Source organism: Leguminivora glycinivorella, chromosome 24 (assembly GCF_023078275.1).
Source record: "Leguminivora glycinivorella isolate SPB_JAAS2020 chromosome 24, LegGlyc_1.1, whole genome shotgun sequence".
NCBI lineage: Eukaryota > Metazoa > Arthropoda > Insecta > Lepidoptera > Tortricidae > Leguminivora > Leguminivora glycinivorella.
The window spans coordinates 3,757,100-3,778,283 of NC_062994.1; the positions used below are offsets into that span (position 1 = coordinate 3,757,100).

The window sequence follows — 21,184 nt, forward strand, 5'->3', positions numbered from 1 at the left end:
TTAATTGTGAAGTAATCGAATCAGCTTTTAGTTTTCATCGATTTTAACACTGCAAGTAGTAGTAAAATCCTGTATGTATCCATCTAATAAGTCTTCACACGGCTACCAGTTACACGCATCTGTGACAATCTTTGTTTCTTAACGCGTGCGTTACTCTTTAGCTGGCAATGGCATGATCGACCTTACATTTCGACAAGGATCAAAACAACGGTTCTGTTACGACTTAATCGTAGAGTGCACGTTCTTCATACATTACATTATCTATAGATATTCACGTATAAGCCAGTCTAGGGGACCTCTCTCGCCATGCCATTGGCCACAGCAGCGAAGAAGGCCCACACTGTAACAAAATATAGGTGTTAGAGATTTTTTTTTTCAATTATAAATGGGCTTACTCTTGACCACAGACTAGCCAAAGGCAAAGACGTGGCCTACGATGGAGTGAGCTCGCCCAGAAGATGCCTGTTCACTCTAAGATTTGAAGGTTGCCGAATTGTTATAGTTAAAAGTTGCACCAATAATTTTAAAGATCAATGTTATCTTTATGTTAAAGGGAAGAGTTGTGACTCCATACATCAGTAAATGCAAGTTATTTGTATAGGCATAGTTATAGTGACATCTAGCGACAATCACATGTCAATCACGCGTCAACTAGCGTAAATTATCAGTACTGCTACTTGTCAATAGATGTCGCGACGAACGAAGAGATAACCCGCATTTATTAATGTATGGAGTTACAACTCTTCCCTTACTTATTCCTGTATGATAGTAACACATGAAACGCAATAGCGAAACATACAGCGCCGTCAATATAACAAACACGAACTTATCGAACACAAGGCGCCACCTACCGTCAGTTCACTGCACTCACCGAAGATATAGACGAACCAGAACAGAGTGAGCACGAAGCCCGTGAACCAGTCGAGCTTCGCCAGCAGACAGGTGTCGTGCGCGCGCGCACATTCACCCACGACGGAAGTCAGCAGGACGAGCGACGCTATGCAAGTCGATATTAGCAGCGCCACGTACAGTAGCGCCATCTCGGGGGAGTTCTGGAAAACATCATACATTATTATGCCATGGTTGATGATGAAAACCATTACTTGTACCAACACATTTACTATATTCGTTTATTACAAACATAATAACAACCAATTTACAATAAATATTTCAAGATTTCGTCGCTGCAACTCGTCTGTACTCGAACTGGCCACCATCACTACATTCCCGCTGTTTTTATAACAATCCAAGATGGCGGGAACCAGTGACTATTATGAGTCAATCGATATTCTTTAATACTTTCATCGTAAATAACAGTAAGATAAATCAAAATATAAGGCATTAATAACCTCGTAACGCCCACCATACAAAAATGTTGCTAGAGAATTTTGATCCTTGTTGCATTTTAAATTAAGTTGAGTTTCATTTGTTCGGTACATTTTAGAGACAAAAGAAATTCTACTTTATTTATTCACATGAAAGTTAAAATTCCAATGAACCCAATTGTACGTCTCATTGCACATTGGGCGGCAAGAGGATAAATATTTACTCTTACAATCATAATATACTATACTTTTTTGCTAAGAGGCTCCATGTATTCTACGGACTCACCACGAAGTTAGCGATAAGCAGTATGATCCCCAGCGCGATGAAGAGCATCGCGAGGAAGTTCAGACCGTTGCGGTTCACCTTGCCCATCGCGGCCGTGTAGACGTCTGCAATATTAATATTACTGTCCAGTAGTTATGTTTAAACATAATTTCTATTTAATAAATCAAAGAGAAAGATATAAAGTAAATGAATCGACCATGACGTCACTCGTCAGTATTTCATAGCAATTCCATATTAACAAATCGTTTTGAAAGCTCATAAAAGAAGCTGATTTGACTAATAGGAAACGCTAAATGATAATTTACGCTAGTTGACGCTTGAATGACGCTAGATGTCACTACAAATAACTTGCATTTACTGATGTATGGAGTTACAGTTATTTATATGTTATGGTTTGATGATGTGTGTTATTAAGGTATGTTAGAATCAAGAAATTTGTTTTTAGTTTTTTATGTAAATATTGTTATTGTAATGTATGGATCATGATATTCGAAAATAAACAATTTATTATTATTATTATGTTACAACTCTTCCCTTACTTATTTCTCTATGGTTCAATCGGTTAAAGATATCTGCTTCAAAATTGAGTCGCAAGATTTCACTCGGACATACTAGTAGGTACATTGTAACTAAGTAATAAGTATTGCAAGTTTAATGAAAGCTTGTAAAAAAATACCTTTTTAGGGGTGCTGGGTCCGGCGGGAGTGGTCCTATGCTTCGATTTGATTTTGGCCCCAGCGCCTTTGGTAGTCGCCTCCTCTCCCGAGCCTTCGTCAACTTCGGCAACTTTGGACTCCTTAGAGCTCTCGGCAACATTGGATTCCGCGGCAGGAGGAGGAGGAGGAGGAGGAGGAGGAGGGTCGTCGTCATCAGTCTCGGTTTCTTCTTCGAAAGAAATTACCTGTTGGAAATAGAGAGGGTCAACCAAATGTTGGCATTTTATGGGAATGAGGAGGCACACTCAAAGGTTATGACAGACGGCGCCACCCTATTAGTCCATACGTGAGAGAGAGAAGATGATATGTTTTCTCTCTCACACATATGAATGACAGTGACAGTGCCTTCTCATTAAACCTTTGCCCCTATATTTTCAATCATTCAAGGTTTAAGAAAGCACGCGTTTTATGAAGAGAATTGGCCGCTGCGCTGAGCCCCTAAATTTTTCAAATTTGCCACCTTTTTTAGTGCCAAGATTTGGTTGACCGGTTAAATATAGGTACAACGTGTTTTTAGGGTTCCGTACCAAAAAGGTACAAAAGGAACCCTAATGGTGCCGCTCTGTCCGTCTGTCTGTCTGTCAGCTTACTAAATATTTCGAGAACTGCTGATGCAATGGCTTTGAAATTTGGAATAATTATGAACGTCGTGAATGCGTGAATGCGTGACGAAGTATAATATATTAGATTTATTTTATTGTTTTCCGTTAAATTAATAAAATAATAATTAATTTTGTTTTGTTACTAGCTTTTGCCCGCGGCTTCTTTCGCATAAAATTTGGAAGTGGGGGCTTAAAAAGAGACAAAAGTAGCACATGTCATGATGTCACTCTCCATCCCTTCAACTATCTCCACTTAAAAAACACGTCAATTCGACGCTCCGATTTGCCGTGAAAGACAGACAAACAAACAGTCACACACGCTTTCCCTTTTATAATATTAGTATAGATTAACATAGTAGTAATTGCTTTACCTTACCTTACCTTAGTCGTTACAGTAGCGTTCATCTACAAGTGTTGGTTTCAAGAACTAGCGACACGCGTATTGAGTACAAATCGCCCGGCAGCCCGGCACGTCAGACCTCCTTCCTTGTAATTAGTCGCCTTAACACATTCGTTCTATCGCACGTTCCCAGAGCGCACAGGATAGCGCGCGGTTAAGCCTGCGCGTGAGATTGCGTGTTGTTCGTTTTTAAGGTTCACGTTCTTTCGCGCGTGGAAGTTTTTGAGAACGAAAAGAACGTGCGTGTAAGGGCTAATCGTGCGCGATAGACCGCGTTATTAATAGTATCGATTTATAAAGAGCAAGTAATTCAACCACTAATTCTTTAGTCCACGAGCGTATGTCCGCCATCTTGTGCGCGCGTGAACGAACGTACGTGTAACAAAGACAACCTCACACGCGATTGCGCGCTCGAACTGGTAGACGCAATCGCGCGTTCAGGGACCGAACGTCCCCTCCCGTCAGCTTTACACGCGCATTCCTTCACCGTACATTTTGTATAAGTAGGAAGGACTCGCAAGGGAAGTCGCTTAGCCCCAGGCGACGCGTCGCTTGGCGCGCGCCGCGCCGCCTGGGGCGCGTCTTACGACTCTTACGTCCTTCCTATACCAGATGTACTGAGGAGACATTTTTAGGGTTCCGTAGTCAACTAGGAACCCTTATAGTTTCGCCATGTCTGTCTGTCCGTCATTCCGCGGATAATCTCAGTAACCGTTAGCACTAGAAAGCTGAAATTTGGTACCAATATGTATATAAATCACGCCAACAAAGTGCAAAAATAAAAAATGGAAAAAAATGTTTTATTAGGGTACCCCCCGTACATGTAAAGTGGGGGCTGATATTTTTTTTTCATTCCGACCCCAACATGTGAAGTATTAATTGTTGGATAGGTATTTAAAAATGAATAAGGGTTTACTATTAAGATCGTTTTTTGATAATATTAATATTTTCGGAAATAATCGCTCCTAAAGGAAAAAAAAGTGCGTCCCCTCTAACTTTTGAAATATGTGTAAAAAAATCACAAAAGTAGAACTTTATAAACACTTTCTAGGAAAATTGTTTTGAACTTGATAGGTTCAGTAGTTTTTGAGAAAAATACGGAAAACTACGGAACCCTACACTGAGCGTGGCCCGACACGCTCTTGGCCGGTTTTTTAAATTAGATTCAGGCGGCGTGGCGCTGATGTCCGTTCCGCGTCGGCGGAAATGCGTCACTCGAGTGTGGACGGTCCCTAGCACGCGCGATAGAGCGTCTGTGTAAAGCCGGCTAATGTCGCAGGTATCACTTTTATCTCCACTTTACTTTAAACTAGATAAAGTTACCTGAAGCCGTCCATCTTCCCCGATAATCTCGACCGTGGTGAGCCAGGGCTCCGCGGTCCCCATCCGTCGCCTGGCCTTCGCCCGCGGCACCTCGTTGAGAGCGATCAAATCTTCACCAGTGAGATCAGTGTCTTCTGTCTCTATGACGGTTGTGGTCATCTTGGTGGTGGCTGCGGTGGTGTTCAGGAGCTCCATCACGTCGTTGATGTGGCTCACGTCGACGCCGGCCTTCTTGATCGCGGCGTTTATCAGGGCGCCTGTCACCTGACCGAAAATACAAAGGGACCAGACTGAAAATCAGCGCTATCTATATGCACACCACATATATTCTAGCACGAGCTGAGACTGGGACCCATTGCCTAAAACTACTTATACCTATATGAAATTGGAGTTTGTTTTCGAATAAGAATAACGGTTATTGTTTAAGTAATTTATTTAGGATAAAACTGTATTTTAATAATTAATTGTTTAACTTGTGTAGTATAATTTAAGATTTCTAGTTTTGTGGCAATAAACTTTTTTATCTTATCTTATCTTACTTGCACACATTTGGTGTAAGGCCAGGTGCCGTAGCCGAATGGCATTTCTGCGACGCGAAACGAAAAAGAAACGCCGAGAAAGCTAGTCTGGCTCTGTCGCGCCAATACGGACGAGCGATATAGAGACAGATATCTACGAGCGTTTCGTTTCGTGAGCGTTTGTGCCATTCGGCTACGCACCCTGAGTAGACGCTCGGGCTGCACACAGTGCACACCCAACACGAGCGTGCACTCAGCCTTAAAGCCGGGGTTACACGAGCCACGCTGCGTGTCGCAGCACCATCGGTTAGATACATTTTGTATGGACGTGGTTACTCACTCAGTCCCGCATGTCGCCAAGCGGACGTATAAAGCTAGGAACATACTACGCGGACGTCCGTCGTAAATCGACCGCGGACGGGAATCTGGACAATAGGGTGGAGCGTGGTTGTATGGAGAAAAATAAAAATTCGAAATTCATAACGGAATAGGTATCAAAAGTTGCGGAAAAATTTGCAGATTATATTTCTGGCATCAAATTTAAAATAAGGTACTACTTTTGGCCCTCTACCAGCCGTAAAAGCAAAAAAACATAAGGTAAAATTAAGAAATAAATTAAATATGTCTGACGTCAATTTTTATTGTTTATTATTAATTAATATTATAAAAGAAGCTGTAATTAAGTGAATTTAACCATAATAATGTTTAAATTTATTAAAAAGTAGTAAATAATGATACTTCAAAATTTCATTTTTAACTCAATAATCACGTTATCATGCGAAATACGATAAACGAAGTAACACGTGCATTATATTTTTAGATATAAATTTAAAGTTTTGGGTTTTTGCATTTTTATTGATTTTTCCTATTTTTACATGATGACCAAAAGTGACATTTTAGGCGTTATTAGGCAATTTAGGCATACTTTGAAGCGATATAACTAAAATTTTTAGTTGGACTGATATGTTGTTTAATATCCTATGAGTTTATTTAGATGAATAGCTTTTCTGTCACATGCTAAGAATATTTTTTCAAGCACGAGATACATGTAAATAGGATTTTTTGGAAAATTCCAATTTTGCTATAAATTTAGGTCTCAAAAAAAAATGTTTAAAGTACAAAAAAAAAAATTAAAATCATTTCAGATACCGAAGGCTATGTTTAATATATAAATTTAATAAAAATACATACATACATACAATCACACCTGTTTCCCATATAGGGGTAGGCAGAGCACATGAAACTGCTAAAGTTACAGTGCCACTCTTGGCAAATAAGGGGTTGAAAGAAAACGAAACTGTGACATTGCAGTGACAGGTTGCCAGCCTAAATTAATAAAAATATGTAAAAATAAAAAAATAAATTTTACAAAAAAGTATTAATATTTTTTTATTAAATCAATGGTAGAGGGCCAAAAGTATATAGCTAGATTTTTTAAATTATTTTTCTCGTAATCTTCATAAAATTAGGCATTCTTTGAGTGGTATTCAATTGCATATTTCCAAAATTTTTAAATTCGCTTCACCCTACTGGACAATGAAATTACACATAACCGTGCAAATTATCGGTCGACGGACGTGGACGTGGCCTTGAGCGCATGGACGTCCGATCGAAATCTGGCCCCGTAGCCAAATGGCATTTCTCCGACGCCAAACGAAAACGAAACGTAGTCCGGCTCTATCGCGCCAATACGCAAGAGCGATAGGGATAGATATCTACTAGCGTTTCGTTTCGTGAGCGTTTGTGCCATTCGGCTACGGGGCCTGGCTCGCTGGATGTTTTGTTCCGTGCACACTGATCGGTCGCGGTCGCGGTCGATTTACGACGGACGTCCGCGTAGTGTGTTCCTAGCTTAACCGAATACTAGACGTACTGCGAAAAGAATTGCCTTCGTAACGTACGAACGTGTCATGCCATTTCAGTCAATCTCAAATACGAACATTTTCCGCAAAACTATAGAACCCTTTCACTTGAGCGCATGGACGTCCGATCGAAATCTGGCCCCGTAGCCAAATGGCATTTCTCCGACGCCAAACGAAAACGAAACGTAGTCCGGCTCTGTCGCGCCAATACGCAAGAGCGATAGGGATAGATATCTACTAGCGTTTCGTTTCGTGAGCGTTTGTGCCATTCGGCTACGGGGCCTGGCTCGCTGGATGTTTTGTTCCGTGCACACTGATCGGTCGCGGTCGCGGTCGATTTACGACGGACGTCCGCGTAGTGTGTTCCTAGCTTAACCGAATACTAGACGTACTGCGAAAAGAATTGCCTTCGTAACGTACGAACGTGTCATGCCATTTCAGTCAATCTCAAATACGAACATTTTCCGCAAAACTATAGAACCCTTTCACTTGCTCGTTTTTCAATTCCACACTCGGCGTTAAAATACAACTTGTATTAACAAATAACTCACTGCTTCCAGTAGTTCCACAGGTGGTAAATCATCTTTATTACTAGATTCACCTACTATTATCAATTTTAAAGCAGTTAATTTGACTTTATTCAAGGTCAAATTACTTTACCCACTAGTGGATAAAATGCGTTTTTACCCGCTGGTATTAAAGGACAAAACACGTGTTTCCGAGCTAGTGAGGGGAAAAATCCTTTCCGGGATTCGAACCCAGGACTTTCAGCCATCGGCTCAGCAGGCAGGGCAACCAACCACGCCAGACCGATCCTTGTAAAGTTTTCTCTACTTATGTAGGTACCTATTCTAGGAGACGAGGAACTCGGTCTTCCTGATATTTACATACATACATACATACAATCACACCTTTTTCTCAGAGGGGTAGGCAGAGATCACGGATTTCCATTTATGTACTACTATCCTGACAAACCACTTTCGCTTCACACACTTTCATAACGTTTCTCATACACGCTCGATCGTCGGTTTCGAGTACTTCTAACCTGGCCTTTTTGCAATGATTCTGTGGTCTTTTTGCAATGATTCAATATGGTGGCGCCGCCGCAGAGTAGCACACAATATTTCCCCGATTTAGTCAAGTTCGACCAGGTCTTCCACTGCCAACTGACCCTTCGACTCTCCAGATACCTATAATATCATTTAAAATACTTACGATTGATAATATAGCAATGAAAAGCAGTCCGATTCGCAGCGGAATCCCACAACACGACGAGAAGGCCGGATACAAGTCGCACATGCTGGTTTATTTGTAAAATATATCGAAAACCACTAAATAAACATCGTGGATCAAAATGTCTCTCCCAAAATCTGGCAACGTCAAAATACCTACTTACCATAGATATGCCTACCTACCTATAATCTCCATATCCATAGACTTATTAATTTTTCTTTTCCACTTATTCAACTCATTTTTGCATAAGTCACAGGGTTTACTGGTGAAACCCGATAAGTTGAGCAAAATGGTTTTTGAAATTCAATCTATGTGCAATTTCCACAATGTTGTTATTTCAAGGACAAATTAAGGTTTCAAGAACTGTGACGACATCTTTCCCAAGGATGTCATTTTGCGCAAATGAATTCAATGTCGGCTGCTCGCGTGCGGTCCATTTGTTAATGTAGGTAAGAATTTCGAATGGCGGCATTTTGTGACTATCAGAGGGCTGAGCCTTCTATACTTGTACTATTATATATTCTGTGTCTGAACTGCAATGCAAGTCTATTTTGATGAGAGCTTAGGTGCTTTAGACGACTTACATTTATGGACTAATCGTCCATTTTGGACTAAGAGCCGAGCCTCATTCTCTCTCACCTTCCTCATTTCCTCAAGTATGAAACATTGGGATAATGTAGAGTTCGTATGGACGTTTAATGTCTGCATATTACCTAGTTCGGTCCGTCGGCCATTTTTTTTGCTATAAGGTTCAGCCAGGCAAGTATGGTCGCGCGATAAATGATAAAAAATCTGGCCGTCCCTGTAATATCGAGGTGCTCAAGTGGGTTTCTTCGTAGCATATGGTAAAATTAATTAATACCAATCTGGATACTTGAACTATTATTTATTGTAATCAATTGATACACAACATTTTAACGTGAGCATATCTATCCCAAGAGAGAGAGGGGGGAACGGAGCAGGCGTTTAGTTACCACAGTCCCTATCGCACTTACAAATAGTGCGGTAGGGACGACCTGATGTTTTATCATTTATCGCGCGACCATACTTGCCTGCCTGACTCTTCACTAGAGCTACCACGAATGGATAGTCACGTGGTAAATGTGTGTGCCCTGCCCAGGGGTTCACTCACGTGGTCAATTTGTATGGCCAACTTGGGCCAACCTAGGCTCCCCCCCCCCCCCTTCCCTCCTGGATCCACGCATGGTCCTTCCTTTTTTGTTTCAGTCTTTCTTCCCAAGTTTCAATGCAGTTTAGGTACTTCCTCATAGGTCTTCCACCTCATAGGTCGCTAAGAATAGCAATAATGTATACGAGTAGACTAGACTGGGTACTGTTAGGATATGGAACTTTATGAAAGTAAAAGAATAATTTTATTTACATTTCAATATTTTTTTGTACACATTTGCATATTAACTTAAAGAACATAATATTATCTTAAAATAAAACAAAACTATAAAATCTAGAATTATTCTAAAATTAAACTTAACATATATAAAAAATTAAAATTAAACTAAATGAATCTAAAATGGGCCCCTGCGGCATAGTACCGAAGACGCTGGCAGCATTTCCTCGCTGGATTGTCAAGCTAATACGCTGAGCGAGGAAGCTGCCAGCTCTTCGGACGCCGGTGGCGTCTCTTAGTCTCTTCGATAAGTCCTTGAAGAGACTTTAAGAAATAAGTTTTACATGACGTCATCTGAGGTACTCTGGCTATCGTTCTCATGGCTCTCTTTTGGAAATTTGGCCTCAAAGGCTGCCTGGATATTGTATAGATAACTGTTACCACAGATTTTTACGCTATACCTAATTTTAGATTCCACCAATGTACGATACACCATTTTTAAGCCGGCAACAGACAGTCTTAAAATTCATAATCTGAAAAAATTATAATCTTACAAAAATCAGTAGTGTTGTGTTCCTGTCGGTGAGTAAGGTTGCCAGAGCTCAACGAGGGTGCGGTGTGCTGATGACGGGAGGACTTACGGAACTAACTTGTTCCGTTTATTGTCCTTTGAGTCGTCGGCAACCCGAACCCTCCTTGGAACTTGTACACTCCTTTTTGCTGTGTACTTAACACAGCAAAAGGGAATGTACAAGTTTCTAATGGGGTGGTAACGCGCATGTGACACTGTTTGAGTTGCAGGCGTCCATAGGTTACGGTGACCGCTTTACATCAGGCGGGCCGTATACTTGTTTGCCACCGACGTAGTATATAAAAAAAAAAAAAAATCAGATCGAGTTCACGGAGTTCCATACAATTCGCGACTGTCCACACACTTGTTTTTTAAGATTATGAATTTTAAGACTGTCTATTGCCGGCCTTAATTGAGGCAAATAGGCTAGTTTCCTACTAGTCACATCAGCTTCTTTTTAAGAACTGTCAAAACGATATGCTAATATGGAATTACGGTCAATTCATTTACTTTATATCTTTCTCTGTGACTTATTAAATAGAAATTATGTTTAAACAAAACCACTGTCCATATTTTTCTACTAATTCATCATCATCATCATCATCATCATATCAGCCCTTTATCGCCCACTGCTGAGCATAGGCCTCTCTTCTAGTACGCCACTTGTCCCGGTCCTGAGCTAGTCTCATCCAGTTCTACTAATTATGTGGTGCTTTATTTCGTGCACTGCATAAAATATTTTATTTTATGTATAGGAAACTCTTCACTGAGACTTCGTACCTACTGTAAAGGCATCCTGAAGGTTTAGTTCATTCGTGCCTGCTTTCGTGAACCAAGACTGCTTGTAAGTACTTGATTACGTTGGTATTCATTGGATCCCATGATCCAATCTGACAGTAGACGCTTCCATCAATTTAAACAAGGTAATTGGTAATAATCCTTATTACGAGTATAGATACATATCGTCACTACTTTAAAAAAAACTTGTATCTTCGTCTGTCAATGAAAAGAAAATTGTAGTAAGTATGTATGGAATGCATATAGACTTACTGCGTTTTAACTTTGAGGAACAGTGTGAGATACGAGATTTTTTAAAAGTAGTGACGATATGTAACATGCAACTAACAAACTAGTCGTTATTCTGATTTCAACAAAGGTTATATTGCTTAGGCCCACTTGCACCAATCACTTAACTCAGGGTTAGTGGGCTGTCAACTGTCAAGTTTCATATAAAATGGTGAGTTAACCCTCCATTTTCGTTGGTACAAGAGGCCCTTATAAGTCTTATAATTATAACACGGTTGTCACCTTCTTACGTTTCGGCAGTTTGAAAATGACACGTCGCACATAATTCTTCACATTGTAAGCGGCAACCCACACTCAGGCGACGCACGTCGTAAGACGCGGAACGGACGCCAGCGCCGCGTCGACCGAGTGTAATTTAAAAAAACGTCTCCTCAGTACATTTTGTATAGGAAAAACGTAAGATGCGCGTCGCCTGTGTGGATAGTCAGTCCCTAAAGGTTAAACGACTAGTTCATAGAGTATTAAAATCTTCATCATACTGTTTTTTTATGAGATAGGAGGCAAAAGAGCAGACAGGTCGCTTGATGGTAAGCGATTACTGCCGCCCATGGACACCCAAAACATCAGAAGTACGGTAGATAATAGTTATGCTGGTATATTGCCAGTTTTGTAAATACTTAGATCAGATTATCACAAAGGTTGTACTTGTCTTGCCATGCCATTGGCCACAGCGGCGAAGTGGGTCCACGCTGAAACAAAATTAACGTGAGTACAACCGTTTTAACCGTTTATTGTTATTATAAAACTAAACTTGACTGTGTGGTGACGGGTTAAGAACTTCACCACCCCCTTTCTTCCCGTGGGTGTCGTAGAAGGCGACTATGGGATATGGGTTAAATTGTGGCGTAGGCGAGAGGCTGGCAACCTGTCACTGCAATGTCACAGTTTCGTTTTCTTTCAACCCCTTATATGCCAAGAGTGGCACTGAAGCTTAAGCTTGTAGTTTCATGTGCTCTGTCTACCCCTTTATGGGATACAGGCGTGATCGTATGTATGTATGATCGTATGTATGTATAAAACTAAATGACCCGAAACGAAACATGTCGCAACAGTCGCGATATAATAGCGCGAGCAGGAACAACTGTTAATTATACTAGTTCTAATTCAAAAATATTTTAACATGTTTCACGAAAGTTGAACGTCTGAGGGACTAATATCCACAAACAGGTGACGCAAGCCGTAACGTAAGCCTTGAGGCGCGTCTTACATTTAAATTACACTCAGACGGCGCGGCGCTCGCGTCCCTTCCGCGTCTCACGACGTGCGTCCCTTCTGTGTATTTCACGCCTTAGACTCATAAGTTTACTTTAAGTTTTTCAGCTACCACACTTCTTATCGAACATGTAGCGCCATCTACCGTCAGTTCTCAGCACTCACCGGATATATAGAGGAGCCAGAACAAACAGATCATGGTGCCCGTGAAATCGTCCAGCTTCGAGAGCAGACAGGAATGTGGCGCTAGTGTGCACTCGCCCACGGTGGCAGCCAGAATTACGAGCGACGCTATTATGGTTGACACAAGCAGCCACACGTAGATCAGCGCCAGCTCGGGGGAGTTCTGGAAAACAATCACGAGTCATGACTCACAAATAGCACACCTCGGACGCTGGCGATCAAATATATGAAAGAGGCGCGTTCCTAGCACACAATCTAAGGGACCATCCACATTTAAGAGACGCATGTCCTGAGGCGCGGAGCGGACGTCCGCGCCACACCGCCTGAATGTCATTTAAAAAACGTCTCCTCAGTACATTTTGTATAGGAAGGACGCGCAAGAGACGTCTCTTGGCGCGCTCCAGGCGGCGCGGCGCGCGCCAAGCGACGCGTCGCCTGGGGGCGCGTCTTACGTCTCTCCTATACAAAATGTACTGAGGAGACGTTTTTTAAATTACATTCAGGTGGCGTGGCGCGGACGTCCGTTCCGCGTCTCAGGACATGCGTCTCTTGTGTGGGGATGATCCCTAAGCTCGTGTAGGTGAACGCGTACTACGCTTGTATGAGTGACATATGGCAGGTCGACTGTTCGCGTTTTTAGCAGGCGGTAACTTTGAGGTAACCGAGAGGGGGTGGGCGGCACTTACAGCGGGGAGCGGGAGTGGCCAAGTATGGCCATCCGGTTATCGTTTATTTTTTGAGCATAACCGTAACCATTAGAGAGCGGATTTCATGTAGCGATTTAAATATTAATATGGATATGATTAGTGCATTTTTTTAAATACGAGTGGATTATATTAAGGTTTTACAATCTATCACATCTACATCGCACACCGCAAACTTCGCTGACTAATTAGATTAAATTAATGTTATTTTCTGTAAATGTAATTTTTCTTTTCTTTAAATGTAATTATTTTTGTAAATATCTACATTTAAAGAAAAGTATTTCATTCTAAATAAAGGAGTTTGTATACAGGAAGCGAATTATTTTAATTTTTCTATTTTTTGAGTCGTAATATAGAAGTTTTTACAAGAATTTATATAAATAAATTATTAAAAATTAACAAACATTTTTTTCATGAAATAAAACTATGGAAACGGATTAAATCGCGTATAATGCAAATGAATTTAAAATACATCCCGACGTTTCGAACTCTTTACAGTTCACTCGTTTTTAGTTTTATTTCATGAGTAACTATCGCGGTAACCGAAGACAATATTATAAACATTTTTTTATTTATTATTTATATTATGATTATTATTTTTGCCCAATATTCACAAAAGCATCCAAAAAGGGTTTTACTTTTATACATTTTTTGTGTGTAGAAAAAATAATAAATTATGCGAGTCATATCCATATTAATATTTAAATCGCTACATGAAATCCGCTCTCTAGTAACCATAACCGGTTGACATTTGGTCGGTTATTGCATTCCCTACTCACTACGCTCTAGCTAGTCCATATTCTGTACGGAGACTGCCACTACATTTTGTCTAGAGACGGCCGCTATATGAAGCCACCGCGACCCTAGGAAACCAGAGATTGTTCAAATGTCCCAGTTGAAATAGTTATTTGTTTTGTAAGGGAGCAAAGTTGTTGTTTAACCGCACCCGAGGAAGCGAAAGATTCCAATATTCAATATGATTCCCGAGCGTAGCCAGCGGGCCGATTTTTGAGTCTCACGCGTTCGAATTCAGAAAATTGTCAGTAATATATGAAAATAAGAGGCAAGTCAACGTTTTCAGCCGGTATTTTAGTGACAAAATCCCGTATTTGAGATTCAAAAATCGCCCTCCAGAGGTTCAAAAAGTGGAATATTGAGTGTTGCAAGGATTTCAAGGCACGAAGGTTAAACAAACTTTGCCACAGAGTGAAACACAAAATTTTTCACCACACCAACACAAGAATAAAATACTGATTATAAAACTTTAAACTAAATCAAATCCATCAATCTATTCAATATTTATAATTCAAAATCATCATTTATAGGTAAATTCTACCCACCAGCTTAAGTTAAAATTCGTATGAAATTACTTTGCACTCTTGCGGATAAGATATTGACCCTTCCTTCTTTGTACATATTAGAAATAAGTACATTTGTCAAAAATAACTTAAATCTATTTGAATTTAACAAGAGCGCCCGTCGCAGAGACCAACTCGTCCTCCCAGAGCCGATTTTGGATATATATAAAAGAGGTCCTTACTATAGAGCTATACAAATATACAACAAGCTACCTAACCAGATAAAATGTATCAAAAAAACAAATCTATTTAATACTAAACTCAAAATAATCCTATTAGAAAAAGCATATTATTCTATTCGAGAATACATGGAAGAGACTCAATCACAATAATTATATGTATTAAAAACATATATTTTATTATATATTTCATTTAGACTAAGCCTAAAAAATATATGTTTGTTTAAATAGTATAAGAAAAATTGCCATACCCTACCAGGGTGCCATGTGATCCCGTGTACCTATACCTATGTAAAGAACTTTGTATACCATGGTTTGCAATAAATGATTATCTTATCTTATCTTAAAATGCAATTTTGCTATCTATTTTCGAATAGCAAACTACCTAAGCCTTCTTCTTAGAACAAATCCAGCTTTGAACACTTGGAGGCCTTGGTCACTTTTTAGGGTTCCGTAGTTCAACTATTAGGAACCCTTATAGTTTCGCCATGTCTGTCTGTCCGTCCGTCCGTCTGTCCGTCCACGGATAATCTCAGTAACCGTTAGCACTAGAAAGCTGAAATTTGGTACCAATATGTATATCAATCACGCCAACAAAGTGCAAAAATAAAAAATGGAAAAAAATGTTTTATTAGGGTACCCCCCCTACATGAAAAGTGGGGGCTGATATTTTTTTCATGCCAACCCCAACGTCTGATATATTGTTGGATAGGTATTAAAAAATTAATAAGGGTTTACAAAGATCGTTTTTTGATAATATTAATATTTTCGGAAATAATCGCTCCTAAAGGAAAAAAAAGTGCGTCTCTCCCTCTAACTTTTGAACCATATGTTTAAAAATATGAAAAAAATACGGAAAACTACGGAACCCTACACTGAGCGTGGCCCGACACGCTCTTGGCCGGTTTTTCTTTGTATATGACATTTATTTCAGTTTATACCTAAGCCTTGCCCAGTTGGTGTAGTGAAACAGTATAGTATAATCTACTCCAAGGACTCACCACGAAGTTCGCGATAAGCAGAATGATCCCGAGGAATATGAACGTGATCGAGAGAAAGCTCAGACCGTTGCGGTTCACCTTTCCCATAACTTCCGTGAACAGTTCTGTAATATTTAATGAATATGGTGTAAGTATAGGCAAAGACACATATAACTCCGTATAGACAGATAAAGTCTAGTAAGAAAAAAACGCACCTCAGTACCATACAGAAAAAGGTACGGTGGCCTAGATGGCATTACACCTTTGGGGTACGCTCAGCTAGATGGCGCTAATATTAATATTTGACATTTTAAAACAAGCTAAGAGAATATGGGCCAAATTGTCAAACCTGAGGTTCAAAAGTTTTAAGCCTGTGTCAAGAGATGGCAGTCTATGCACTGTGATTACACATAAGCCCCACAGGTATAAGCTTTATTGTACCTACATAAAGAAAACAGTTACAGAGTCAGTAATATGTGGGCGGACTTATCCCTTAATGGGATCTCTTCCAGTCAACCTTTGAGGAAATAAAAAGAAGCTAAATAAGCTTTGAGGAAATAGAGAGAGGGAAATGAGTAAGTATTAAATATGTACCTATAGATTTTTTCTAATTTAACAAAAAGTGATATATATAGCAACTTTATTGATCATACAACTAACCGACATACATATAATCCCGCCTAGATCCCATAAACGGGTAGGCAGAGCACATGAACTACTAAGTCTCAGTGCCACTCTTGGTAAAAAGGGGTTGAAAGAAATCCAAATTGTGACATTGCAGTGACAGGTTGCCAGCCTCTCGCCTACGCTACAATTTAACCCGTATCCCACAGTCGACTTCTACGACACCCGCGGGAAGAAAGGAGGTGGTGAAATTCTTAACCTTTAACGCTTGAGCCTTCAAAGCTTGAACCTTTGCAAGTCTTCAATTCAAGGCTAGTCTATTAACAACACTAAACATGGCTAATAACACTCCCGACTAACTCAGCTTCCAAAACCAAAAAAACACGTCGTTTTTGCGTCGGGGGTTACAAAATAAAATAGAAATTGTTACTTGGGATGTTACCTTCTTTAGTGGTGCTGGGGCCGGGGGGAGTGGTGGTCGTGACACGCGTGGTCTCTGTCGGATTAGCGTCATCGGAGTCTTTGGACCCGTCAGGGTCCTCGGATTCTTTGGAGCCCTTGGGATCCCCTGGTTCTTTGGAGCCCTTAGGGTCCCCAGGTTTTTTGGAGCCCTCAGAGACATCGGATTCTTTCGAACTCTTGGCATCCCCGTCTTCTTTGGACCCCTCAGGTTTCGGAGGGGGGTCATTATCCGTGCCACCGGATTCGTTGGACCCCTCAGGTTTCGGAGGGGGGTCATTATCCGTGCCACCGGATTCGTTGGACCCCTCAGGTTTCGGAGGGGGGTCATCATCCGTGCCACCAGATTCGTTGGACCCCTCAGGTTTCGGAGGGGGGTCATCATCCGTGCCACCGGATGCGTTGGACCCCTCAGATTTCGGAGGGGGGTCATTATCCGTGCCACCGGAATCTTCGAAAGAAATTACCTGTTGGAAATAAAGAGGGTCAATCAAATCGTGGCCCTGTACCTACTTGCTGGTTTTTTTTTTACTTGAAATTAAATTATTCTATGGGAATTAAACCTTTGCCCGTAATCCGTATATTTTCAATCAATTGAAGGCATGAAGGCACGCGTTTTATGAAGAGAATTGGCCGCTGAGCCCTACATTATTCAAATTTGCCACCGTTTTTTAGTGCCAAAATTTGGTTGACGGACAAAATATACCTACAACGTGTTTTTATTGTTTTTCGTTTAATTTCAATGAATAAAATAATAAATAAATTTAGTTTTTTTTTGTATTCCTACATAGACACCCTGTTTTTATTGAATTCCGTTAACTTGAAGGAATGGTTCTTTAGATCAATTAATACCGTAACCGGCTTAACTCTTACGGTTATCGAGTTATTAAAAAAAAATGATTACAGAACACGTGTGTGACAGCCTTTACCATTTCACAATGTTATTTGTTTTGACATGTGCCGTCAGTCAAACTAACGTGACACTAACTTATAAGAATACTTAAGGGTCTCTCACACTAATGAATGTATGAAAACGATGAAAAATATTTTTTTGCGAATTTAACAGAAATAAAAGTGTCAATACAGGGTGGTTCCGGTTCCTGATAGCGAACCTAACGACAGGAAAACAATAAAAACACGGTGTATTTATATTTTTTTGTTCCGTTTGTATATCCAAGGTCTTTCAATAGACAGAGTACGTCGTAGACGTCGCATCGAACCGATAGAATAGATGGCGCCACCGTTCGTTGTAAGTCGCTCCGGCGTCACACCGCCGCGATGTTGATAGTCCAGTTTCCACCTGCAACAAACGGCTCCACGCGTCCCGACTCTTGCGTTCGACGTTAGCTGGTCGCTACCAGCTAACCTCATTGTTTCGTCGAACGCCGGAGTGACCGATTATCAGTTTCAAAGTTCTACCGTGGCTCAGTTGTACAATACTTCGTACAGTTCGTACCCTGAAAGTCGTGGGTTCGAATCTCACTAAATGTAAGCCGCGCCGTTAGTGATCAGTCGTCAATACGCAGGCTACCAGCGCGGCCACCAACACTAGCGCTGTCCAAGCGCCGCTTATGCTGGTGGCACCTCGATGGTGAAGCAGAGCGTGCGTCTGCCGTGACAACGCCGTGAGCCTGCTGAAGCTGTCCACCAGTATCGCTGGCCGCCACGCTTATGCTGGCGCTTCGATGGTGATTCAGCGCGCTCATCTGCCGTGACAACGCCGCGATCCTGCTGAAGCTGTCCACCAATATCGCTGGCCGCCACGCTTATGCTGGCGCTTCGATGGTGATGCAGCGCGCTCATCTGCCGTGACAACGCCGCGAGCCTGCTGAAGCTGTCCACCAGTATCGCTGGCCGCCACGCTTATGCTGGCGCCTCCATGATGATGCAGAGCGTGCGTCTGCCGGGACAACGCCGCGATCCTGCTGAAGCTGTCCACCAATCTCTGGTGCCTCAATGGTGACGCAAATGGTGTGCAAATGCCGTCATATCCAACACTATTTTTATTTTTTAATGATTCTTTTATATTCGGTAACATCTAGGGGGGCATTCCCCAAGAGTAACAGAGTCACGATTTTATGTTCCATTTATTCACGATGCAAGTTCAAGTGATGATCTACCTCTAAATAAGTCTTACTTTCCCGATATATGCATAGATCCTTTCTAGCTGTAGTTCAAATAAACACTCAAAGTCGTGACACACGTTACTTTTACGTGAAATCACCGTCTGTTGGAGGCATAAACATCGAATGTACACAAGTTACCTTAAGCAGTCCATCTTCCCCGATACTCTCTACAGGGAGCTTCGGTCTCGTGGTCTTCATCCGTCTCCAGGCGTCCTTCACCCGCGGAACCCGGGCGTTGAGAGCCTGGGGAGCGGGCACCTCTTCGTCAGTAATATCAGTGTCGTCTGACTCTTCAACGGCAGTCGTGGTGGTTAATGTGGTGGTAGTTGTGGTGGTCACGACCACGTCTCTGATGGAGCTCACGTCAACGCCGAGCTTCTTGATCGCGGCGTTTATCAGTGCGCCTGTCACCTGCACACACTTGGTGTAAGACCTGAGTGGAGCGTTCCGCCCCGTTGCATGCCCAACACGAGCGAGAACTCAGGCTTTACGGCTCAGCCACGATACACGACATACGTGCGAATGAAAAGTCCCATCGCTGTGTCTCGCTCCAATCTATGGCCGCCGCTCACCGCTGTCGCGCTTAGACCAATGTCGTGGCTGAGCCGTTAGTGCGTCTTCACATTATCCGATCCGATATCGGATGTCGGACCGATATCCCATACATTATAGGCGCCATCTTGGATTTTTTCTATCGAAATCCTTCCGACATCCGATATCGGATCGGATAATGTGAAAACGGCCTTACGTGGCTGGCCAATTTGTATGGCCACTTTGTCGATTGCTATTAACTATAAAGCCGCTTTGTCAGTTTATTCATATGAAGATACCTACAAGTAAATCTTGCCTTAATGGTAACCGACAAGGTGGGACGTTTTACTAAACACACTCACATATATACATAGAAAACAATAAGCGTCCATGACTCAGGAACAAACATCTGTGTTCATCACAAATGCCCTTTCCGGGATTCGAACCCAGGACTTTCAGCCATCGGCATTCGGCTCAGCAGACAGGGCGATCAACTTCGCCAGACCGATCGTAAAAGAGTTTTTTCTACAAAGAAACTATTCTAGGAGAAAAGCTCGGTCTTCCAGTTATTTATGATTACAAAATACTTACGATTGATAATATAGCAATGTAAAGTAGTCCGATTCGCAGTCGTATCCCAAAACACGAAGAGAAAGCCGGATACAAGTAGCACATGATAATTTATTTGTAAAATATATCGAAAATCACTAAATAAACATCGTGGATCAAAATGTCTATCCCGAAATTTGGCAACGTCAAAATACCTACTTGCCATAGACTTATTAATCATATTTTTTTCTGCTAACTCGACTAATTTTTTAATAAGTCACATCTAGCTCGATAGGTGGCGCTACCTACCATATTGGTAAAATATTGGTAAAGAGGAGGCACATTGCCATTTTATCCCGCCAGATAAACGAGGAGGACAATCGCTGGAGGAGGCACACTCAGAGGTTATGACAGATGGCGCCACCTTATTAGTCCATTGCACAGATAAAGAATTTCGTACGTGAGAGCGCGAAGATGATATTTTTTTCCTCTCTCGCACAAATAATGCATTTGCACAGGCGCTGTAGGCCTAGCACATGATGGCCGCGAGAGTATGTCGCCGCGAGATAGACTACCCGTCCTTATGTCATTAATACAGTTAGAATAAGACGTGTCATCTATCTCGCGGCGACATACTCTCGCGGCCATCTTATGCTAGGCCTACTGAACTGCAAATTTTCATAATAAGGTACGGCGGGGCAAATCCCGACTGGGGGACAAATGCAGGGATGTAACGGATGTGTTTTTAACGGAACCGGAAGCGGAAGCAGAAGTTTTGAATTTAGTTTAACGGAAGCAGAAGCGGAACCGGAACCAGAAGCGGAACTTATATTAGATGTTAAAAACGAAAAGAAAAAATACCACATTGGTATAACATAAACCAAAATTAATTAAATTACCTAGAACTTTTAGGTGTTTACTGTTCAGCCTGTAATCAGCAGTTTGTAATCAGCCTTTAGGCCCACTTAGGTTTTTAACGAAAAGAAAAATTACCTGATATTCTATCTTAAGT

General features: G+C 41.4%; 1 protein-coding gene across 2 annotated transcripts; it reads right to left on the reverse strand.

Annotated features, from left to right (window-relative positions):
- Window positions 1–207: 207 nt before the first annotated feature.
- On the reverse strand, window positions 208–20,643 carry LOC125238615. 2 transcript variants are annotated; one of them, XM_048145975.1, is made up of 11 exons: window positions 20,215–20,643; window positions 19,231–19,503; window positions 16,950–17,433; window positions 15,905–16,008; window positions 12,645–12,825; window positions 11,913–11,956; window positions 4,653–4,916; window positions 2,289–2,512; window positions 1,612–1,717; window positions 872–1,052; window positions 208–340 (listed from the first exon to the last, which is right to left on the reverse strand). In XM_048145975.1, exons 1-11 carry the CDS (start codon window positions 20,296–20,298, stop codon window positions 288–290), a joined length of 1,998 nt encoding a protein of 665 aa, XP_048001932.1. In that variant the 5' UTR covers window positions 20,299–20,643; the 3' UTR covers window positions 208–287. The 2 variants fall into 2 exon arrangements, with proteins under 2 accessions (XP_048001932.1, XP_048001933.1); XM_048145976.1 differs by lacking the exon at window positions 19,231–19,503.
- Window positions 20,644–21,184: the final 541 nt, after the last annotated feature.

Excerpts from the sequence above, each read along its gene's own strand:
- LOC125238615 (XM_048145975.1), bottom strand. The coding sequence starts at position 20,298 with ATGTGCTACTTGTATCCGGCTTTCTCTTCGTGTTTTGGGATACGACTG. Across the intron at positions 2,513-4,652 it reads GGGAAGATGGACGGCTTCAG|GTAATTTCTTTCGAAGAAGA; the intron begins GTAACTTTATCT and ends TATTTCCAACAG. Across the intron at positions 1,053-1,611 it reads TGCTTATCGCTAACTTCGTG|AACTCCCCCGAGATGGCGCT; the intron begins GTGAGTCCGTAG and ends GATGTTTTCCAG.